At 35.2% G+C, this 22,744-nt stretch overlaps 1 protein-coding gene across 4 annotated transcripts in view; it reads left to right on the forward strand.

The window, feature by feature from the left end:
- The window catches only part of CASC4 (cancer susceptibility 4), a 108,624-nt gene extending 88,054 nt beyond the window's left edge, over nt 1-20,570 (forward strand). For 2 of the 4 annotated variants that reach the window (XM_029951365.1, XM_029951367.1), the window contains 2 exons: nt 12,071-12,238; nt 18,477-20,570. In XM_029951365.1, the coding sequence (XP_029807225.1) occupies nt 12,071-12,238; nt 18,477-18,547 (239 nt within the window). In that variant the 3' untranslated portion in view covers nt 18,548-20,570. The remainder of the gene's footprint in view (nt 1-12,070; nt 12,239-18,476) is intronic. The other 2 variants (XM_029951368.1, XM_029951369.1) reach the window with 1 other exon arrangement.
- The last annotated feature ends 2,174 nt before the right edge of the window (nt 20,571-22,744 follow it).

Raw genomic sequence — 22,744 nt, forward strand, 5'->3', positions numbered from 1 at the left:
ACACCTATTTACAAAACTGACACAAGAAGATATGGGAAATCTGAATAGTTCCATGTTTATTTAAGATATTGAATCTGGGAGTGGGTAGGTTCCTAGGTCATTTGAGCGTCTGACTCTTGATTTCACCTCAGGTTATGATCCCAGGGTTGTGGGATTGAGCCCCACATCAGGCTCTGCACTGAGCATGGAGCCTGCTTGAGATTCTCTCTCTCTCTCTCTCTCTCTCTCTCTCTCTCTCTCTCTCTCTCCCTCCCTCCCTCCCTCCCTCTGTCCCTCTCCTCCACTCAGGCACATGCTCACTCTCAAATTAAAAAAAAATTATAAAGATATTGAATCTGTAATTTAAATCTTTTCCTTAGTGAAATTTTCATGCCCAAATGGTTTTGCTGGTGAATTCTTCCAAACATTTAAAGGAAAAAAGTACAACTGATCTAAAATGAGCTTTTTCAGAGAATTGAAAATGAGGAAACACTTCTCAACTCATCTTATGAAGCCAGCAGAAGTTGGATAGCAAAACTAAGTATATTATGAGAAAAGAAAATTACAGGATAATCCTTTTCAACATAGTACACCTAAAATACTGAATAAAATATTAGCTCCAGATCCAGAGATAGATAAAAATGACATACATGATAACCATGTTGGGTTTATTCTTGAAATGCAAGCTTATGTAATATATTTTTTGAAAGTTTTATAGATAATTCTTTTATTTTTTTATTTAAAAAATTTTTTTAATGTTTTATTTATTTTTGATACAGAGAGAGTCAGAGCATGAGAGGGGGAGGGGCAGAGAGAGAAGGAGACACAGAAGTGGAAGCAGGCTCCAGGCTCTGAGCTAGCTGTCAGCACAGAGCCTGACGCGGGGCTCGAACCCACGAATGTGAGATTTGACCTGAGCTGAAGTCGGAGGCTTAACCGACTGAGCCACCCAGGCGCCCCTTATTTTTTTTTTAACTTATGTTAGAGAGACAAAGACAGAGACAGAGGGCGAGTGGGGGAGGGGCAGAGAAAGGGAGACACAGAATCTGAAGCAGGCCCCAGGCTCTGAGATGTCAGCACAGAGCCCGATGCCGGGCTCGAACCCACAAACCGCAAGATCATGACCTAAGCCAAAGTCAGACGCTCAACCAACTGAGCCACCCAGGTGTCCCCAGCTTATTTAATATGTTTAAAAAAATTTTTTTTGTTTATTTATTTTTGAGAAAGAGAAAGAGACAAAGCACGAAGAGCGGGGGACAGAACTCGAAGCAAGCTTCAGGCTCTGACGTGTCACCATAGAGCCTGATGCGGGACTTGAACTCATGGACTGTGAAATCATGACCTTAGCTGAAGTCGGACACTCAATCAAATGAAACACCCAGGCACCCCATATTTAATATTCAAAAAGCAATAATTTATCTTATTAACAAAATATATAAGAAAAATCAAGTAGATGCATCTCAGTAGGTGCAAAGAAGGCATTTGAGTAAATTCAACATGTGTTCATGATAAATAAAAAAACCCTAAGCAAACTAGGACTAGAAGGTAATTTCCTTAATCTGATAAAGAGTATTTATAAAAATTCTATAACAAACATCACTTAATGGTGAACTATCAAAAATTTTCCCTTTGAAACCACGAAAACTAAGATAACCACCATTGTCACTTCTATTCAACTTTTCACTTTAAGTCCTAGCCAATGATACAAAGTGCAAAAAAGAAAATAAATAGTATATATATTGAAAAGAAGGGAAAAAAAGAAGAAAAGAAGAAAAAAGGAAAAAGAGAAAGAAAAAAAAAGAAAAGGAAGAAAAAGAAAAAAAAAGAAGAAGAAAGGGGGGAGGGGAAAAAAAAGAAAAGAAATAAAACTAATAAGTTGATATTACTTGCAAGCATAATTTTGAATGTGGAAAACTTAAGGCAATCTACAAACTATTATATAAAATAAATAAGTATTTTTTTTAATTTTAGAGAGAAACAGAGCAAGTGGGGGAGAAGGGCACCAGGAGAGGGGAAGTGAGAGGGAGAAAAAGAGAGAGAGAGAGAGAGAGAGAGAGAGAGAGAGAGAATCCCAAGCAGGCTCCACTCCCAGCTCAGAGCTGGACTTGGGGTTCAATCCCACAACCCTGGCATCATGACTTGAGCTGAAATCAAGAGTTGGACACTCAACCAACTGAGCCACTCAGATGCCCCAGTAAATAAGTATTAAGTAAGTATTTAGCAAACTAATTACAAGGCTAATATATAAAATTAATTGTATTTGTATATGTCATCAACAAACATATAAAGTGATATTTTTAGAGAGAAACTTTTTTTTTTTAAGATTTTAGTGGCACCTGGGTGGCTCAGTTGGTTAAGCATCCCACTCGTGACTTTCACTCAGGTCACCCTCTCACAGTTCTTGGGATTGAGCCTCGAGTTGGGCTCTACACCGACATCACTGGTCCTGCTTGGTATTCTCTCTCTCTCTCCCTCTGTCTCTCCCCGACCCCTGCTCATGCTCTCTAAAAATTTTTTTACAAGATTTTAAGTAATCTCTACACCCAATGTACGGCCCAATCTCACAACCCTGAGAGCAAGAGTCACAAGCCCCACCAACTGAGCCAACCAGCTTCCTCAAGAAACTATTTTTAATAGCATAAAATACATCAGATTCTTGAAAAAAAATCTAACAAAATATTCACAAGAACTTCTATAAACTACAAAATATTATTGACAGAAATTAGATAATATGTAAGTAAATCCATGTTGACAGACTGGAAGGCTCAAAGTTTTGAATGTCTTTATTTTTGAGAGAAAGTGAGAGCAGAGGAGGAGTGGAGAGAGGGGGGCGCAAGAGGATCTGAAGCTGGCTCCATGCTGACAGCAGAGAGCCTGATACGGGACTTGAACTCACTCATCACTAACTGAGAGATCATGACCTGAGCTGAAGTGAGATGCTGAACTGACTGAGCCACCCAGACACCCAGAAGACTCAGTATTCTTTGATTGATCTAGAATTTCAGTGCTATCCTATTCATTATCCCAATAGCATTTTTTTTCTTTTTGATAGAAATTAGTATAGTGATTCTGAAATGTGTATGGTAATGTAAAAGACTAAGAATAGCCAAGACAAGCTATAAGAACGAAACTTAGTGACTTCTATCAGATATCAAGACTTTTTATAAAACTGTTTTTTAATATTTTTTTGTTTTTAATTTATTTTTGAGAGAGAGAGAGAGACAACGTGAGCAGGGGAGGGCCAGAGAGAGGGAGACACAAAATTCGAAGGCAGTCTCCAGGCTCTGAGCTAGCTGTCAGCACAGAGACTGATGCAGGGCTCGAACCCACAAACTGTGAGATCCTGACCTGAGCCGAAGTTGGACACTCAACCAACTGAGCCACCCAGGAGGCCCTTATAAAACCATTATTAATGAGGTAATTAAGACAATATGGTATTGGCACAAGAATAGACAGATAGACTAGTGAAACAGATTGAAGAATGCAGAAGTTAACCATACATATATGGTCCCTTGATTTTTGACAAAATTGATAATGCAATGCAATGTAATGAGGGAAAGGAGTCTTCAGTAAATAGTACTGGGTCAGTTTGAAAGCCAAATGGAAAAATATTAACCTTGGATCTCCTACTTTACTCGATACACAGAATTAAATTCAAGATGGATTGCAGATTTGGGGCACCTGGGTGGCTCAATCAGTTAAGCATCCACCTTCGGCTCAGAGCATGATCTCACGGTTCCAGAGTTCAAGCCCCACCTTGGGCTGTCTGCTGTCAGCAAAGAGCTTTCTTCAGATCCTGTGTCCCCCATCTCTCTGCCCCTCCTCTGCTCACACTTTCTCATTCTCTCTCTCAAAAATAAACATTAAAAAACAAGATAAATTGCAGATTTAAAATTTAAAGCTAATAAAACCTCTAGAAGAAAACAAAAAAAAATACCTTCATGACATGGAGTAGCCAAAGATTTCTTAATCCTCCCTCCACTTGAAAAAGCTAACCATGAACTTTTTTAAAATGATAAATTAGACCTTATTAAAATTAAGAATCTTATTAATCAAAAGGTCAGTCGTAAGAGTAAGAAGATGCACCTATCCTACAACTTAGCACCTAATATTACCTACACTTTCAGACCTGTAGAAAAGTATTCATTATTAGCCTGAAAATTAGACACATATATTCATCAGTATCAGAATAGATATGTACCATATACATACAGTGGAATTATATATAGGAGTTCAAATGAATGAACAAAACCACATTTATCAAAATGGATAAATCTCAAAAGCATAATGTGGAGAGAATAAAGCAAGTTGCAAACTAGATACATTATGCTTTTTGGAAATCCCAAGATCACCCTTAGGTTTGACGATTCACTAGAAGGGCTCACAGGACACAGAAGAATTGGTAAAACACACAGTTATGGTTTAGTACAGTGAAAGGACAGATTAGAATCAGCAAACGGAAAGTGCTCATGGGGCAAGATCCAGGAGAAAGCAGATGCAGGCTTCCAGGTGTCCCCCCCTCCCAGTGGAGTTGCCTGGAAATTTCCTTAATCCTCCTGGCAAAGATGTGTTACACTATATGTGAAGTGTCTCCAACCTGGGAGGCCACTTGATCTTTGGGGTCCTAGGCTTTTTTGGAGAGGGGTCAGTCATGTCATGCCTATTGTCAAGCAATGAGTTCAATTATTCAGACTCTAGCCCTCCCACTCTCCACCTAGCAAAATCAAATATACACCATAAAGCTTTTTTTTAATGTTATTTTTATTTTTTTAATGTTTATTTAGTTTTGAGACAGAGAGAGACAGAGCATGTGCAAGGAAGGGGCAGAGGGAGAGGGAGACACAGAATCTGAAGCAGGCTCCAGGCTCTGAGCTGCCAGCACAGAGCCCGACACAGGGCTTGAACCCACAAACTGTGAGATCATGACCTAAGCCAGAGTTGGAGGCTTAACCGACTGAGCCACCCAGGTGCCCCTACACCATAAAGATCTTTGTTAGGATAACTTAATTTAATCATACTGGTATAGCAACACTCAAGAAACACATATCAGGCAGGACATTCCATAGGCTTAGAAGTTATCTTCCAACTTCCAGCCAAGCAGCAGTCCTTCATGAAGACAACTGTTTCTTTGGAGTCTACAGGGTTTCATCATACCAGGCATGCCCAGTTAGCTCTTTCATGCCCAGGTACCATATATTTCGAGGCCTGTGAATCAATACTATTTATTAATGAATACATAAAGTTTCATGGGGATATTTAACACCCCATTTAAGATAGAAGTTATCTTTGAGGTAAAAAGGCGCATGCTAGAGAGAGGCACTAGGGAACTTTAATTGTATATGTAATGTTTTCTTTATTATGAGTTTGAAAACAAATATGACCCCAAAAAATGTTAAAATTTGAAAAACCTCTGAATGATGGAAATACGGATGTGTTTCTGTATATCTGAAAATATTTAATAATAAAAAGTTGAGTATCCCTGGATGGCTAGTTTAGCATCTGGCTCTTGATTGTGGCTCAGGTCACAATCTCATGGTTCATGGACTGAGTCCTGGGTTGAGCTCTGCACTAACAGCTTAGAACCTGCTTGGGATCCTCTCTCTCCCTCTCTTTCTGCCCCTCCCCTGCTCACACATACACACACACACACTCTCTCTCTCTCTCTCTCTCAAATACTTTAAAAAAAAAAGAATTCATTAAAAAAAGAAGAAAAAAGAAAATTTAAAACAAAACAAAACAAGAAAAATTTTTTGTAGGGTTGCCTGGCTGGCTCAGTCAATAGAACCTGGGACTCTTGATATCAGAGTCATGAGTTCAAGCCCCATGTTGGGTGTAGAGCTTACTTTAGGAAAATAAAATTTTAAAACAAAAATTTTTGTGAAATATTGCAAGAAATGGTTTGCTTTGCTACAATATTGTTTTGCGATGACATTTTTTTTCATGATGTAGATCAGAAAGGTAATCAAGTTTAGCATACACAAATTTGTTAATCAAGGGGAGCCTGGTTGGCTCAGTCGGGTGAGGGTCTAACTCTTGATTTCACCTCAGGTCATGATCTTGCAGTTTGTGGGTTCAAGGCCTGCTTTGGGCTCTGCGTTGCTTGGAATCTCTGCTCCTTTCTCTCCGGCCCTTCTCTGCTCATGTGCACACATGTGCTCTCTCCCTCTCTCTCTCTCAAAAATAAATAAGTAAATAAAACTTAAAAAAAAGAATTTTGTTAATCAATTACATTATAGTTTTGTGTATTCTGACTATTAAAGAATATTTGAATACTGGAATTGAAGTGGAATGTTTAACTACTTAATGTACTTGTCATAAATATGTGACATAGGCTTGGTATTACTTATTCAAAAATTAGCTAATTACTTCCCACCTCATGTCCCTTTATTTTTATGCTCATTTTAAGAATAGTCCAGGAGGTTTGGTGGAGGATAAAAGCAAGAGGTAAAGGAGAACAGTATTTGACCCTGATGCAAATCAAATTCTGTGCTTCCCTTCTTTTCTTCTCCCTTCCCTTCATATAATTAGTCTTAAGGATAAAAAATAACAAAAATGTAGCTTGTAGATAATGTGAAGAAGGGGAAAGAGCAGTTGAACCTCTTGGCATTGGGAATTGGGGTGGGTGAGTGGTGATGGAGATTGTTCATATGCTGTTAGCCACAATTTCTAGCTTCCATGTTTCTTTCATTTCCCTAAGAGATTCCTTCCTGTGCCTACTACTACATGCAGATCCTATAACTTGAGATGCAAAATAAGTATAGTCTTTTTGCCCCATAATGTTCTTCATAAAAATATCAATATAAGCAGTTCAAATGCCAGTAAAGTAGTCTTCCCTTTATATTGCTTTGTGGGGAAAGCCTGCAATAAAGTAACATTTTGGCCAAAATTTGCACACCTCACCCTTCCAGCATTCAACTCTTTACTCATGTCTCAACAGATTATAAGTTATCACATGTCTTGGACCCTCAGGGATACTTGAAATAGTCAACATTGTAGGTGTTAAATTGAATGATGCAAGAGTCATTCGAATGTGGTTTCCAAATGACCTGTACAAAGTGGATACTACCAGTAGATGAAGGCTAGAAAAAGAGATTCCCTCGTTTAGAGTAAAATTTCAGATTTATTCATTTTGTTTGTAATAGTGACAATGTATTAAAAGAATGACTAGAAAAAAAAATAAACCTATTTTTCATACAATAGTTGAGAAATTAAAACCTATACTTGAACCTGGAGCTAATGAAGAAAAAAGTGACTTATCTTGGTTTGGTTTCCAGTACAGGATTAAAACACAGAATCTAATTCTGTTGCCTGAAATGCCTTTTTGTGACTCAGAAATGTTATAGTTATTTGTCATCATCCTTTTATTTTCTTCTGGTTTTGGGTGTTTAAGGTGTTTTATAGAATGCCTATCATTCTGTATGAAGTTCTATTATATTGTTTAAAGTGAACTGAAAAGTGTATCAACAATCTCTTATGATTTGGTTTTCCAATGTGATACCACCCAAAGACTGTCAATAGCTAGAGTGTATGTTGTTCTCATGTTTAAATTGTTAGGATGAAGCTAGTATCTTGTTACTGATAAGGTATAAATTAATCATTTTCAAGCAGCCACCAGGATGAAAATACACAGTTGAATTTTGTAAAAATATAAGGAATATGGGGGATCCAAACCCAATATAAGTACCATATTACTCACCTAGCTGAGCACAATTTTAGCATTATGGTTACTGGGAGAGAGAACTGAATTAAAAATCTTTAAATAGGTAAAATGCTTTGGAGATAAAGTACGATATTTAATTCTTGTTGAAACATCACAGTTTTACACCATCATGTGATAACTTTACCCTCATTACTTCCATTTTCCTTTCTTAGACATAGTCATTACCTAACATCACTCCTTTGACTGATAGCTGTTTTCCATATTTATTTCCTAATAGGAATTATGTTCTCATCATATAATATATCATCTTTATATTTATGAGTCTTAAATTTACACATCTAGCTCTCACTTTGCACCTAAAGTCTAGTTCCATGTTTCCTGTGTCTATAAAATATTTTCATTTGGATATCTTATTATAACACTTAGCTTAGTATACCTAAAACATTTGCTTTCCCATACCTTCTCAATTATTCCATTTTGGACACAAGTATCTTTATTTTTAGTTTCCAGGCTAGGATTATAGAGTCATTCTTTGAGTACTTCCATTCTGTTGTGCCATGAATTCAACTTGTCATTTTTAAATTTATTTGATTCACTTGTTCCTAACACTTCTTCTTATATCTTTCTAGTCTAAGTCTTCATAGCTTCTTACCCAAATAGACACTGGAAATGCTGTGGTACATAAGCCAGATTAGATTCCTGTTCTCAGAGAATTTAAAAGAAATCATAACAACCGCCTATTGCCTCCTACACAAAGTTCAGACTTCCTCTGTCAAATAGAAACCAACAGTAGCAGTAGACCCCCATGTTCAGATGTCACTTTCTAGATCATTGTGGTATAGTACACATAGCATCACTTTCTAATTATATGTTTACATGTTTGTCTTCCTTCCTACAATGAGTTACCAGAGATGGAGATGGTAAATTTATTTCTGTGTCACAATGACTAGCACAATACCTTTGACATACATTAGTGAGTCTTTATTGAATGGAAGAGCATTGTAGATACTTTGATATACTTTGTCATTCATTCTAACAATGACCTTGTGTAGTGGATATAGGATGCACTTGAAAATCTCTAACTTTAAAGGTTTTCTATAATTATTCCAAATTTGTTTGTCTATACTTCCTCTTTTTACTTTCTAAATAAATCCAGTCAAATTAATTTCTTCACTGTCTCCTGAATATTCCATCTACCTTCTTATTTATTCTTTTGAGTGTTTCTTTCCTTTTCTCTGTCATGGTCCAATATATTTGCCTCTTTTTTGAAACCTTCCCTTTTAGCCCTAACACACACAGATTTCCCCCTTTTATAAATCCTTTTTTGTTTTTTTACAGATTTACTTTCTAAATTTTTTTAATGTTTATTTATTTCTGAGAGAGAGTGTGTACGCATGAGCTGGGGAGGGGAGAGGAAGAGGGAGACAGAAGATCCAAAGCAGCCTCTGTGCTGACAGGGCTCAAATTTACAAACCACAGGATCATTCATGACCTGAGCCAAAGTCAGCTGCTTAACTGACTGGGCTACTCAGGTGCTCCTCCCTTCTATAACTCTTTTTGCAAATATGTTGGCTGACAATTGTATAGCTTAGCAGTCTGTTGTATTGATTATTGTTATGCATTTTTATTTATGCTGTCATATTCATTCACTGTTTATTGTGAAGTTTGATGCCCCAACTTGACAGACATCTTTGTATAGTTGTTTCTTTTTTTCTCTGTGTCTATCATAGTATTAAAACCCTATATTAAGGGTTAGCTCTTTCTCCAAAGATGAAAATCCAGTATATGTGATAATACAAATTATTTAACAAGAGACACTGTGTGGCTATCCATTTTTTATTTTTCTTTAGAGATTTGATTTTTAAGTAATCTCTACACCTAATGTGGGGCTCAGACTTGAACCCCAAGATCAAGAGTTGCACACTCTGCTGACTGAGCTAGCCAGGCACCCTTGTGGTCAAACATTCTTGTTATTGGTTTTTTGGTTATCGCTGGCTAGTGTCTAGTTTCACGAATTGTAGTATTATAATTTTATGGCTGAATTTGGGTAGTCAGATTATCAAACACCTATAAAAGAAAGAAACTATAAATTGTTCTGTTGGAGTATTATAATATGTATAGGTGGACCAGTTTTTTAGTTAATGTACCATGTCTGATGGTATTAACTATATTTTACAATAACTTTCCAGATTAATTTTTTAGTCTTCAATATTTCATAACTGATAAAAAAATTTTAATTTCTTAGAGGAAATGGTATACCTTAAGAAATTCATTGGGAACTATCATATTAAAATGTTTATTTATTTACTTATTTACTTATTTTAATATTTATTTATTTTGTGAGGGGGCAGGACAGAGATGGAGAGAGAGAGAACCCCAAGCAGGCTCCACACTTCCAGTGCAGAGCCCAAAGCAGGACTCTATCTCATGAACTGTGAGATCCTGAACTGAGCCAAAAATCAAGAATCTGATGCTTAATCAACTAAGCCCCCCAGGTGCCCCTAAATGTTTATAGATTTAAAACAGCAGTTTCACATTGCATAAAGATGATTTAACAGTTCTAGGTTAAATTTTTCCGTAGTAAATATTGCATATTAAGAAAAAGAAAATACAAATTTCTATAAATCTCCTTTTTTTCTTATATTGGCATCATTAATTTTATTGTTAGAAAAAGAAATAATAAAAGCCACCAAAATGTTTTGTTTTGTATTACTATCATTAGGAGACGTAGTGTCTTTCTCACAAATAGTTTATTATTCCTGTTTGTTTTTCCTTTTTAATTCTTTTATATCCATTTCTTTTCTTTAACTTTATATTATCAACTTTTCCATTTATTTATTTATTTATTGTACATACCCAACCTTATTCTGGAATAGATTTAAGATGACTTTATGCTCTTTTACTGGCCCCAGTTACTTAAGTCTGTTGTAAACAGCCCTCATCATTGAAAGCGTATGTAAGTTTGATTTGTTCTTTAACTATTTTCCTGATTGACTCCTTATCCAACAATTAGAATTATATTGGTCTGATGATGTGGTGAGCTGTTTCTAGAATTGACCAATACCTCCTTAATTCTTTCCACTTATAGTTAACATTTCTTTCCAAGCAAAGGAGTTGTTAACTTTTTTCCTGAATGTCTCATTTCAATTTCATTCTCTAAGTTCAAAAAATATGAGACTTAACATAGAAAGTTTTTATAATTTTTTAAAGTCTAAAATCTTTCATCATCAGCAAATTAATATTAGTTATATTTTACGGATTGGAATAAAATTTACTTTTATGCTACTTAAATTTAATGTCAAAGTACTTAAACTTGTGTTTCTGAGTCAGATCTTAGTGTGCCTAACATTTTCATTTTCAATTTTAGTTGCGATAACTTTCTACAGTGGTGTTATGTCTTTTGCTCTTTTTGATTTCTTACTGTTATGAATGTGTGCAATATAACAGCCTTGCATAGGTCAACTTTCTTAAGCTTCCTCTACCATGGACTTTTAAAAGTCCTGTTTAGGAAATGGGAAGGAATAAATCAGAATTACTTGGGATGTTTTTTCAAAACACATACCACTAGGAGTTCTGATAGTTTATTCTTTCTGCTATCTCTCCTTGGAAATCCAGTTACAGTTAAAGTCAGTCATTATCACTGAAGGAACTTGAGATAGCCCTCAGTTGTGTTAATTTATCTTAGCATCCAAAAAGAAACTAGCCTGCATAGTAATTGTTTATTTCTACAAAAAATAGATCAAAATTATTTATGGAAAATGGTGTTCTATAAAGCAAATAATGCCTACAAATTTCAAATATGTATTATATCTAGTAACAAAATCATTTATGGTTCTCTTAATCTGGTAAATTAGACAAATACTTATTTTGGGGTTTTTTTTGGTTTTTGTTTTAATTTTTTTTTAGGCCTTTATTTTATTTTGAGAGAGAAAAACAGGGAGTGAGCAGGGGCGGGGGAGAGAGAGAGGAAGACACAGAATCTGAAGCAGGCTCCAGGCTCTGAGCTCTCAGCACAGAGCCCTACACGGGGCTTGAACCCATAGACTGTGAGATCACGACCTGAGCCGAAGTCAGACGCCTAACCGACTGAGCCACCCAGGCGCCCCACAAATACCTATTTTGGAGAAGTCATTTGTTATTAGGGAAACAGTCCTGAAAATGATGCCCTTTTCTTTTAATAAACCATACAAACCCTAAATAGCAAATAGTAAAATGAACACCAAAGGGAAATTCTTTTTTTAAAAAGTTATTTTCAGTCTTCATTCTTATTTCTTTTTGTCTTAGATAACCTTCACAAAAATCTATCTTTTTTGTAGCCAGTACCCTAAATGTTGCCAGGTTTCACTTGTCTGTTTTCTGGAGGCATCCCGTGTAGGTCCCTTCTTTTTTTTCTTTCTTTACTCTTGAATTAATCCTTTACCTACTTCACAGGCCGATTCTTTGATGAGAATGAATCCCCTGTTGATCCGCAACATGGCTCTAAACTGGCGGATTATAATGGGGATGATGGTAACGTAGGTGAGTACGAGGCAGACAAGCAGGCTGAGCTGGCTTACAATGAGGAAGAAGATGGTGATGGTGGAGAGGAAGACGTCCAAGGTGAGCGTGGGCCTGGCCTCCATGCTGTGACCATGAAACCCACCTCTAAATTTTTTGGTTGAATTTGTGTAGAATTTCCCCCACTTATTAGTCGAATTACAATCTTAATACAAAGAGATTCTGTGTAGTTTTTCAATTTTATTTTGATAATTTTATGATAGTGCTATTTATAGATCTTATTGTTTTAAGTATTTTCATTTTAGTTATCTTACATGTATTATTGATATAGTTATAATTTGAAACTCAAAAAAATCAGAAATTTTAGGTTTAAACATCTTTAAATGTCTCTAGATTTTACCTATGGCAAATACTCCCAGAAAATAATTATTTTCCAATTTCTCATCTGATAACATTTTGTTATTCAAGGTACAGATATTGACCAGACCCAGAGGGGATGGTCTTTATACTGAAGATAAGATATGTCACTGCTGAATGAGTATAGGAAGGCTGTTTTTGAACTTTTTTCTGAGAGGCTGAAAATTTATATTTAACAGTTTGCAAAGATTTGTCTGGTTTATGTTTAATACACAGATTCAACATATTTTCCTTGTTAACTATGTAACTTCTGAGCTTTTAACTTATTAAAAGTTCAGAATCTGCCTGGGTGCATGCAGCCCTGCCCATGCATGCATATCAGAGTATGTTGCACTATTATGAGTTTCTAGGCCTGTTTTCTGCCTGCTTATATCATTTAGTAGTTTTTGTGGAATTTTTTTCTTTTTTCTGTAAAAGTTGATTATGAACATAATGTGTGATGTATTCAGTTTTATAATGTGATGCATGAAATATTTTACAATGTAAACTATCTCAATTTCTTCCTTAACTCTTTTTAAAGTAATCACATCTTATTTATGTTCATAACAAGAGTTGTTTTTATAAAACTCAAAAGAAAATATAGTTATCCTCAGATACTTCCACAGTTAATAGAAAAAGGAAAACTTAGAGGCTCTGACTTCTATGTAGGATTGTTTCAATAGTACATTCTAGTTTTGGAAGTATGGTTGTTGGGAATAGAAAGAGATAATAATTTTAGGAGCTCTATAGGATACATTCATGAGAACTTCTCAAACACTGTTTGGGGTTATAAAATAAATTATACCCACCTTTTCTGTAATCTCATCCATTTTTCATAAACTTTACCATTTATTCTCATTGTTTGTGTTTGTATAAATTGTATTTATTTGTAATTATTTATAACATTGTTGTAAGGCTTTTTCATGCATGTATATCATATCACCAATTAGCTTACCAAGCTCTGGAGGGCAGGGATTTTCATTTAATGTGCCTTATATTTTGTTTGTATCCTTTTCTGCCTTCATATTTACCCCATCTTCTACCCCCCATAGTACTTAGCATACATAGGGCTCAGGGTCAATGTTGTTAACTGATAATTTTATGCTTTCTCGTTGAGTTTTAGAACTGTGACTAGAATAATAACCCTTTAACTTCTGGTCTTATAAACTTAGTTTACACTTTAAACATTCTCTATATTTTTTCATAAGAGCTTCTATCATGTTATTGGATCGTTTTGAAGGTTTTATTAGAGCAAATAATTTCAACTGTAACTGAAAGACATTTCCTACGTTTTTGGCTATATTAAAGTTAATGACTTTTATCACAAAATTTCAGATATTTTGTATGACTTTTATCCATGATAGATACATTTTATCTTCAGTACCTTCTCTCTCTCTCTCTTTCCCTCCTACACTCTTCTCCCTCTCCCACCCCCAGTTCTCATTGCCACTTTCTTTTTTTAAAGATTTCTTTTTAATTTGTTTTATGTTTTTTATTTATTTTTGAGAGACAGAGAGAGACAGCATGAGCAGGGGAGGGTCAGAGAGAAACGGAGACACAGAATCTGAAGCAGGCTCCAGGCTCTGAGTCAGCTGTCAACACAGAGCCTGATGTGGGGCTCGAACCCACAAACTGTGAGATCATGACCTGAGCTGAAGCCGGACGCTTAACCGACAGAGCCACCCAGGCGCCCCTCTCATTGCCACTTTCTACTTTAGGTCCCCAGTATCCTCATGCTGCTCTGCCTTTCTTTTGACAAGGAAATAAATGTGTCAGTTCTAAGGAATAGAAGGAAATGACCTAAGAGGATACCCTCAGTGAAGTAGGGAGGGGATTGTTAAATTTTGGGGTTTCTCATTTGCAACTCAATTTTACTTGAGCGGGGGGTTGTCACTTAACTTTTTTATCTAATTTGGGGGTTCACTAGATGACAGCAGTAGAAGGATAGGACAGCTACCAAGGGGACTCCTGTATGACAAGGAGCAAACCTATAAGAACATCATCTGCATCTAGTGAAGCGGGATAAATTTGGGTGAACTGACTAAAAAAGAATATTGGAGAACCAAATAAGTTAAAACTTGTTTTCAGGGATTCTTTAGGTATGGTATTATCTGTCCAGAAAGTAGGAAGGGGGAATTATGATTGTTCCCTAGTTTACCAACAACTTGGATTCTAAATATTATTAAATTAGAATATTTAGAATTTAAGAACACTTCTTCGTAGTTTCAGTGTAGAAATAATGGTTGGGTTCCCAGGCCAGTTTGCACCTGTAGCCAAAGCAGACAGAATAGGGCACGAGAAAAAACATTGAGTATTGCTTTTCAAGTCACTTAACCTCTCTGGGCCACAATTTCTTCATCTGTAGTGTGAGTGTTAAACTACAATAAATGGTCCTTCTCACTTCTAAAATTCTGTGGTCATATTCACAGTGGAATCACTACGTACAACACAGGTATTATGGAGAAATGTGTTTCAGATTTGAGCCTGCCTGAAACACATCTTCCCCAAACCCAGGAAAGAAAACAGAGTCTTTACTGCCATTAAGACTCTGCAGCCAGAGATAACAAAAATTGAAACATACTGGTAATAAATGGTTGCTATACTTGAGGTGAACATAGCATAATGTATAGATTTGTGGAAGCACTTATGAATTATTTAATAAATTGTTAATGTCTTTCTATTCCTTAATAGTCATTGTATGTTAATGAGCTATTTACAGATTTTGCTGCTTGGTAAAATGAAAAAAATATATATTTCATGGTTGTTTTTCTATATCAGATTTGGTTAGGTAGTTTTGTCATACTTTATAAAAACTGTACATGCATATAGGTTGTCAATAGAAATTTGAATTCTGGTTAGAATAGCTATACTGAAAATGGGCTCTAGGGGCACCTGGGTGGCTCAGTCGGTTAGGCGTCTGACTTCGGCTCAGGTCATGATCTCATGGTCCATGGGTTTGAGCCCCGCGTCAGGCTCTGTGCTGACAGAATCTGTATCTCCTCTCTCTTTGACCCTCCCCTGCTCACACTTTCTCTCTCTCTCAAAATAAATAAATAAAGTTTAAAAAATTTTTTAAAAAAAGAAAATGGACTCTAGTCAATGTAAATAATAATTCAATGTAAGAAAAATGCAATATTCCAAAAGTTCTGTGATATTCTGAAAATTCTGAAGGCACAGTATTAAAAATCAATTAAAAGTATAAATTAGTAAAACCAACAAAATCCTCCTTATATTTATAGAAAACTTTGGAAATACAGACTCCTTCATATGCAATTTTTTTGAGATAGGATAAACAGCTGCTCTCTGTATTCTACTGACAAGGTAAAGGTCTAAAGAGGTTTAGAAACTAGATCAGGTTTATTAAGTGCCTGAGCCAGAGCTAGAATTTGGTTTTTCTATTCCTAGAGCTTTGCTCTTACTTTTTCTTTATAATTTTCATTTAAAAATCTTCCAACATACCTACTTTTTCCTTTCAATAACTTTCCTATTAAATTTCTAGGAATTCTCTCTTGTATAGCTGCTTTTCCCATTGCTCAGTGGTGTTTAAGTCTTCATTTAATTACTGAAGTCCTGAGAGATGTATTTATAGCCATTACGTGATGTCCCATAATGTGGATTCTAAGGAGAGCTTTCTGGAGAGGTGCCAGTGATTATTTTCCTTTTTAAAACCAAAGATAATTTTTTAAAAGTACAAGGAGTTCTATGGTAAGAGATTAGCATTTTTTCAAAACACAGATGTGATTATGGATTCAATTTCAGCCTATACCTGTAACAGATCTGGGGTTATCGTATCATAGCTATTGGATTGCGCTATTAAAGATATGAGATAATTTTGTTAGACTATGATGCAAAATGGTTGCCTGCAATTCTAAGTGAGAATTTCTGTAAGTTTAATAGGAATTTCTATAAGTTTGAAAGGAAAGAGAAAGTTGTGTTATTTGGCATTTTTTAAATGAATAAATGTAAAGAAGAAATAAGAACACATCATTATGTAAAGTACATACATACTACATATTTCACATAGCATTTTTCTTGAACAAAACTTTACCATAGGACATACTAAAGAAGCTAAGAGTGGACAACCTATCAAATCTAAAAGAACAGATTTCAGAAAACAATAGTATACATATGAGTTGGGATTCTGACTCTTGAAATATATAAAATTTCTTTATATATAACTCGTATAACTTTTTTAATTTTTTTAATGTTTATTTATTTTTTGAGAGGAAGAGAGACACAGAGTTCGAGTGGGAGAGAGGCAGAAAAAGAAAGAGACACAGAATCGAAGCACACTCCAGGCTCCGAGCTGTCAGCACAGCGCCTGACACAGGGCTCAAACCCACGAACTGTGAGATCATGACCTGAGCTGGTCAGCTGCTTAAACCAACTGAGCCACCCAGGGGCCCCTCATATAACTCTTTAAAGAGTTATATAAATTTATATTTCTGGACAGTTATGATAGTAACACTTCAATCTATCAAAAACTAAGCTGTTGGGTAATTGTAACTGTAAACTATAAAGTATGAAAAGTCATTTTTCAAGGCTGTAGAGGAATACAAGAAGAAAAAAAAAGAAAACCAAAAACATAAAAAAAGAAAAAAAGAAAAGAAACTAGGTTGTGGAAGAGCCAAAAGATGTCACTAAAAGCCATGTACTAAAAAGGTCTCTTTTCTTTGATTAAATTAGTTTTCATTCTTGTTCTTTTTAAAAAAAATTTTTTTTAATGTTTTTTATTTATTTTTGATACAGAGAGAGACAGAGCATGAAAGGGAGAGGGTCAGAGAGAGAGGGAGATACAGAATCGGAAGCAGGCCCCAGGTACTGAGCTAGCTGTCAGCCCAGAGCCCGATGCGGGGCTCGAACCCACGAACGTGAGATCTGACCTGAGCCGAAGCCGGAGGCTTAACCGACTGAGCCACCCAGGCGCCCCTTCATTCTTGTTCTAACAATAATTTTAATATTCTGAGCTGTCTTATTTCAAAACCTGCAGTTTGTAGGAAAATTAGAAAAGGGTTGCTACTGGCAGATAAACAAACAGTAATGAGAAGTAGCAGTTGATAGCCAATATCTAAATAAGTCAATTCTAAAAAATTGTTTAATGTCATTACTCAATGTGGCTTTGAGGATATTACTCAAAATATTATGTAATTTTTTTTCTTTTTGGTAAAGTAAAAGTTAAATTTTGGTTAGTATATCATTTAAGAAGTTGCTGCTAAGCTCTTTGCAGAGGAGCAAAGAAATTCACTATAATGTTAAATATTGGGATTATGAGTAGCTTTTATTTCTTTTTATTTTCCAATATTTATGTAATGAGTATGGATTAATTTTGTAATTAGAAAAAAAAATTTGGTTTTAAAGGCCTAAACAAGTATACAGAACGGTTTCTACCAAAACTTTTGTTTTTAAATTGTATTTATTTATGTATTTTTATTGAGAGAGAGGAGACAGAGAGAGAGAGGGAGAGAGAGAGAAACTGCATAAGCAGAGAAGGGTTAGAGGACAGAGAGGAAGAGAATCCTGAGCCTGATGGGGATGGGGGAGGGGGCAGGGCTCAATTCCACAACTGTGAGATCATGACCTGAGCTGAAATCAACAGTTGCAAAACTGACTGAGCCACCTAGGCACCCCAAAAAGGATGACTACATCTAGTAGAAATAATACATTTTATATAAAAAGACCAACTCCTCAATGTTTCTGGGTTCCTAAAGTTTTTCTAACTATATCTAGCTCTACTATCATCAAACTATTTGTTAAAATTCAGTAATCTTCCAATATATTGGAAGACTGGAAGACAGACTTGTCACTGTTCAGCCAACTGACTAAGAAATAAAGCACTATTTTAGAAGGTATAAAATAACAGAACACTACTGAGGCTTTATTTTATTGGTTTTTTGCAAGTGATTTTAAAAATAATATTTTTGATACATAATTATTTTCCTTACAGATGACGAAGAACGAGAACTTCAAATGGATCCTGCAGACTATGGAAAACAACATTTCAATGATGTTCTTTAAACCCTAAAGGAAAACTTCAGAAAACCTAAAGTGCTGTAAAATGGAATAATTTCTACTTTGTCGTTTCTGACTTTTGTTGTAAAGATCAGTTGTATCAGTTGTAAAGATACATTGAGATAGATTTAAGAAAAAATTTTAAGGAAGAAATGTACCCATGTACAGATGTGAACTTTTTCATATTGTATTATTAAAGCAGAGATTTGTTTTGTTATATTACAGTTGAGCCAAAAAAGTAAGCAAAACTGTAATCTTTGCTTTTAAAATGAACTAATGTATATTTTACATTTTATTGAGCCTAATTCTTTCCACAAATGGACAGATAGTAAAAATTGGTTGTACAGTTTACATGTTGCACATAGCATAACCCCAGTGAGAACAGTTATTCAGCTGAAAACCTTTTTATACACTAATATATTCTTGTTAGCCCAACAGGTGTTCTGTTCTATCTACCCCTCATCTCATGCTCTTCATGGAGTTATACCTAAAATAGTTACATAAAAGAGGGGTTGGAACCTGGAAGCCAAACACTGGGCAGCATGTGTGCAAAATCATTTCCCTACTCCTTTTATTTTACATGAGTGCTGATGTGTTTTGGCAGATTAACTTGTAGCTGAGGCCTGATGGAAGTTGAGGTAACCTGAAAGACATAACAATATTTATGAGTTATACCTTACTTGGTCATGAAATTGTGAAATGCATGATTGACAATATCTTTCAATTTTTATTTTTTCACATAATACTGGTACTGTTTAATGATAACCATCACTGGCTAAAATTTTTATATTTTCAGAGTCCAAGTTGGTGAAAATATTCATGAGTTAAATGCCAGATTCTAAAAGAAGCTAAATCAATCCGCAATCAGCATTTCAAAGCTTCTCTGGTAGTTTTAGTGATCTTATTTGACTAGAAGTTTTCAGAAGTACTAAATAAGAAGTTTTAACAGATTTTTATTAATGCACAAATAAGTAGAAATACAGTGAGGTCTATAGCCGTTTTATTAAAGTAGCTTAAAAGTTTGTAATAAAGATGAAGAATCTTTGTAATTAATATGTTAAGAACCCACAAGTCTCATATTTGCTAGACTTACAAAATTATTTTAAATGTATTTGTCTTTTTTGACACTATTCTGGAGAATGCATAAACTAGTTAATTCCTGCTTTCAGATTTAAATCTTTTAAATCTTATCCCCCTTCCCAAAATAAAAGGTTTTGATCACAAGGAGACATTTAAGGTTGTTAACTCTGTTTTTCAGAAATACTAGTATTAATTGCACATAAACATGAAATGGGTTTTTTCCCCTTTGTGCTCAGGTTCTAGTCAAAATTCAGACTTACGCAGGTAAAAAATAAAAAAAGCTGTTCATTTATTAGAAGTGCAAAAATTCTTAGGCTTCAGTTTGAAATTATTTAATGATCAGGAAAAGATATAGTGATTTACTAAAATTGTTATTTCTACCAAATCAAAACAGCAATTTATGCCTTCGCTGAGTATGGTCAGGCCTATAATGAACAGGTATAATAGTTCACTGAATTTTTAAAAATGGAGTTAAAGGGAATTGATGTACACCTTTTGGGCATTAGGATGGGAAGATGAATCTAAAACATACTTCTAGTAATACTTTATATTTAATACTGTAAAATCTTTACAAATGAAAACCATGAAATTTCCTGCCTTAGTTCCTTTGTCATAAGAACAATCACTTAATTATGTGGTAGCTATTACTTATATGGCAAAATTTCTTTAATTAGTGGTTTAGACATTTTATAAACTGAGAAATCTTGGACAAATTGATAATGTTTCTGACTGTATTAACATTTTAGTGCTATAAAATACTATGTAAATCTTAAAATTCTGACATTCTACAGTCTGTATTAGACATGCTGGTTTTTATAATATTTTACTTCTGCCTTAAGATTTAGGTTTTTTAAATGTATTTTTGCCCAGAATTAAGTGTTAATTTGATGGAAACTCTGCTTCTAAAATCATCTCTTACTGGGTTCTAATAAATTAAAATTAAACTTGTTTTTCTGTTTTGCTGATTCTGATACATATATACAGATCACACTCATGTGATGCAAATAGTTACATTTTAACACTAAAATTTCAGCAAATTTAGAATTCATTTTCGGCTAGGCTAAACTAGAATTGCAGAGAAATTTATATTAAGGTTGTTTACTGTAGTGCTAGTTTAACAAATACTGAATGCTTCCTATGTGCCCAGCATTGTCTTATGTAATAAGAATACTGTAGTGGATAAGATAGACCAAGTGTCTGTTCTCATGGAGCTTACATTCAAGTTGGACCAGTCAGATAATATACAAGTAAACACATGAACCAGCTAATTTTAAATAGTGATATGAACTATTAAAAGTAAAACAAAGTTCCAAGGTTTCATGGCCTCTAAATTTCCTTTCACTTAACTAAAACATTATAATTGTGAGGCTAGAATATTGTGAGAGAAATGATGCTGAAGAGGTCCTGAAAGGGTAGGGTAGGGAGGATCTTTTAAGGTCAGGTCACTTGCTACTGACCCATAAAGAGAAAAATATAAAATACAGAATATACATGGAGGGATGATTCCAAGAAAAATGTGAATAAACTTCAAAATCATTTCTAAAGTATGTCCTTTTATTTTACAAAATCTTAAGATTGTATGCCTTTTTGACTTGTCCTATATACACTGTAAAAATAAAATTTGCTAGAATATGAGGACAGAATCTATAAAACAAAACAAAACAAAAACCGTGTAGTTATGGGGGGAATAGTCACTTGCCAGAATGGCTAGCCTTGGAAACTTCTGTTCCCTCACATGTCTGACCCCATGGCTTCAATAAGACAATCAAACCATGTGACATTATTTAATACACTTCCAAAGTCTAGGTTATTGAGTCTTCACATCAACGTTCAGTTCTAATTGGGCTATATCTAATTCCTTTTAAGACTTTCCTCACTAAGGGTTCCAAATGAAAATTCAAACAACTATCCCAGAAAAAGGAGGAAAATTTAATGGTCCATGTAAGTAAATTGCAAAAAGGGCAGAAGTCAGCTGGACTTGAGGACAATTCACACAAGGACTTAAACACTGCCAACTTTGTTTCACCAACTCCCACTTCTGCTTCTCTCTACTTGCCGCTTTCTTTTACTTAGTCTGTCTCTTCCCTCAAAACTCTAACCAAGACTTGCAGCAGGTCACATTTTCTTAGTTTTGCTACCTGAGAACAGCTGCTCTTCTTTCCTTAATTCCACTCCAAAAAATCTGAGGGAAGGGAAACTTTTGTTTCTGACTATGATAAATTTGACTAGCCCTTCTGAATTAGTAGCACCTATAAAACCAAACAAGATATAATAAGTGACTGTTTGGGGGCAGCACAAAACTGAAGCTTCTGAAATAAGGGAAACATAAGCAGTGAACCACAATCATCCAGCTTCCTACAGGTGTAAAGAGGCTGAACTGAAATGGCAGAAATCATAGGAGGGAGCAGCTGAAGCAGTTGGAAATCAATTGGGTGGACATCAGAGAAGAGGGAGCTATCTATATAGAGAGGTAACCTCGGAAATGCTTAGAAATGTGCCCACAAGTTCATGGCTAAGGGCTGGGATGTACATAATCAGAGCAAGACCACCTGATGCTTACCAGATAGCAGTTGCTAAGTAGTTAGGAATGGACTGTAGATACCAGAGGTCAAGAAGTGTTGGCATAAAAGCAGAGCTAACGGACACTAGGTTTCTGGGCCTGTCAAGGTAGAGTTCGCTAACACTTGTGGCATCCAGATAAATCATTAGAAAGGTTGTACCTTGAGAGTAAAGACCATGCCCTAGCGCAAGACCTACTCTAGGCCTGCTCTAACAAGCTCTGACAAGATTGTAAGGGGAAGTAAAGTATGGAGATCAAGTCCTGTCAAGTTAGAACTTAATGAAACTCCTTCGGCTTCTCATAGATATGAACTAACAAAGCATAAAACCAAGCCTATACTCGTTTAAAGTGACCACTCAGTAACTGAAGAATCTGCTAAAATAAGAATCATCACTTTTCAGAACATAACAGAATCAAGAATCTCTACAAGATATACACTATGTCCAGTATTCAATAAAAAATTATTAGACATACAAAGATTTGAAACACGATCTATAGTTAAAACAATTAGATGAGTGTTGCTATTTTACTGTTATTTGTTAATGGAAATATGAAAAGTATGT

The sequence above is a fragment of the Suricata suricatta genome, chromosome 9 (genome assembly GCF_006229205.1).
Source record: "Suricata suricatta isolate VVHF042 chromosome 9, meerkat_22Aug2017_6uvM2_HiC, whole genome shotgun sequence".
Lineage (NCBI taxonomy): Eukaryota > Metazoa > Chordata > Mammalia > Carnivora > Herpestidae > Suricata > Suricata suricatta.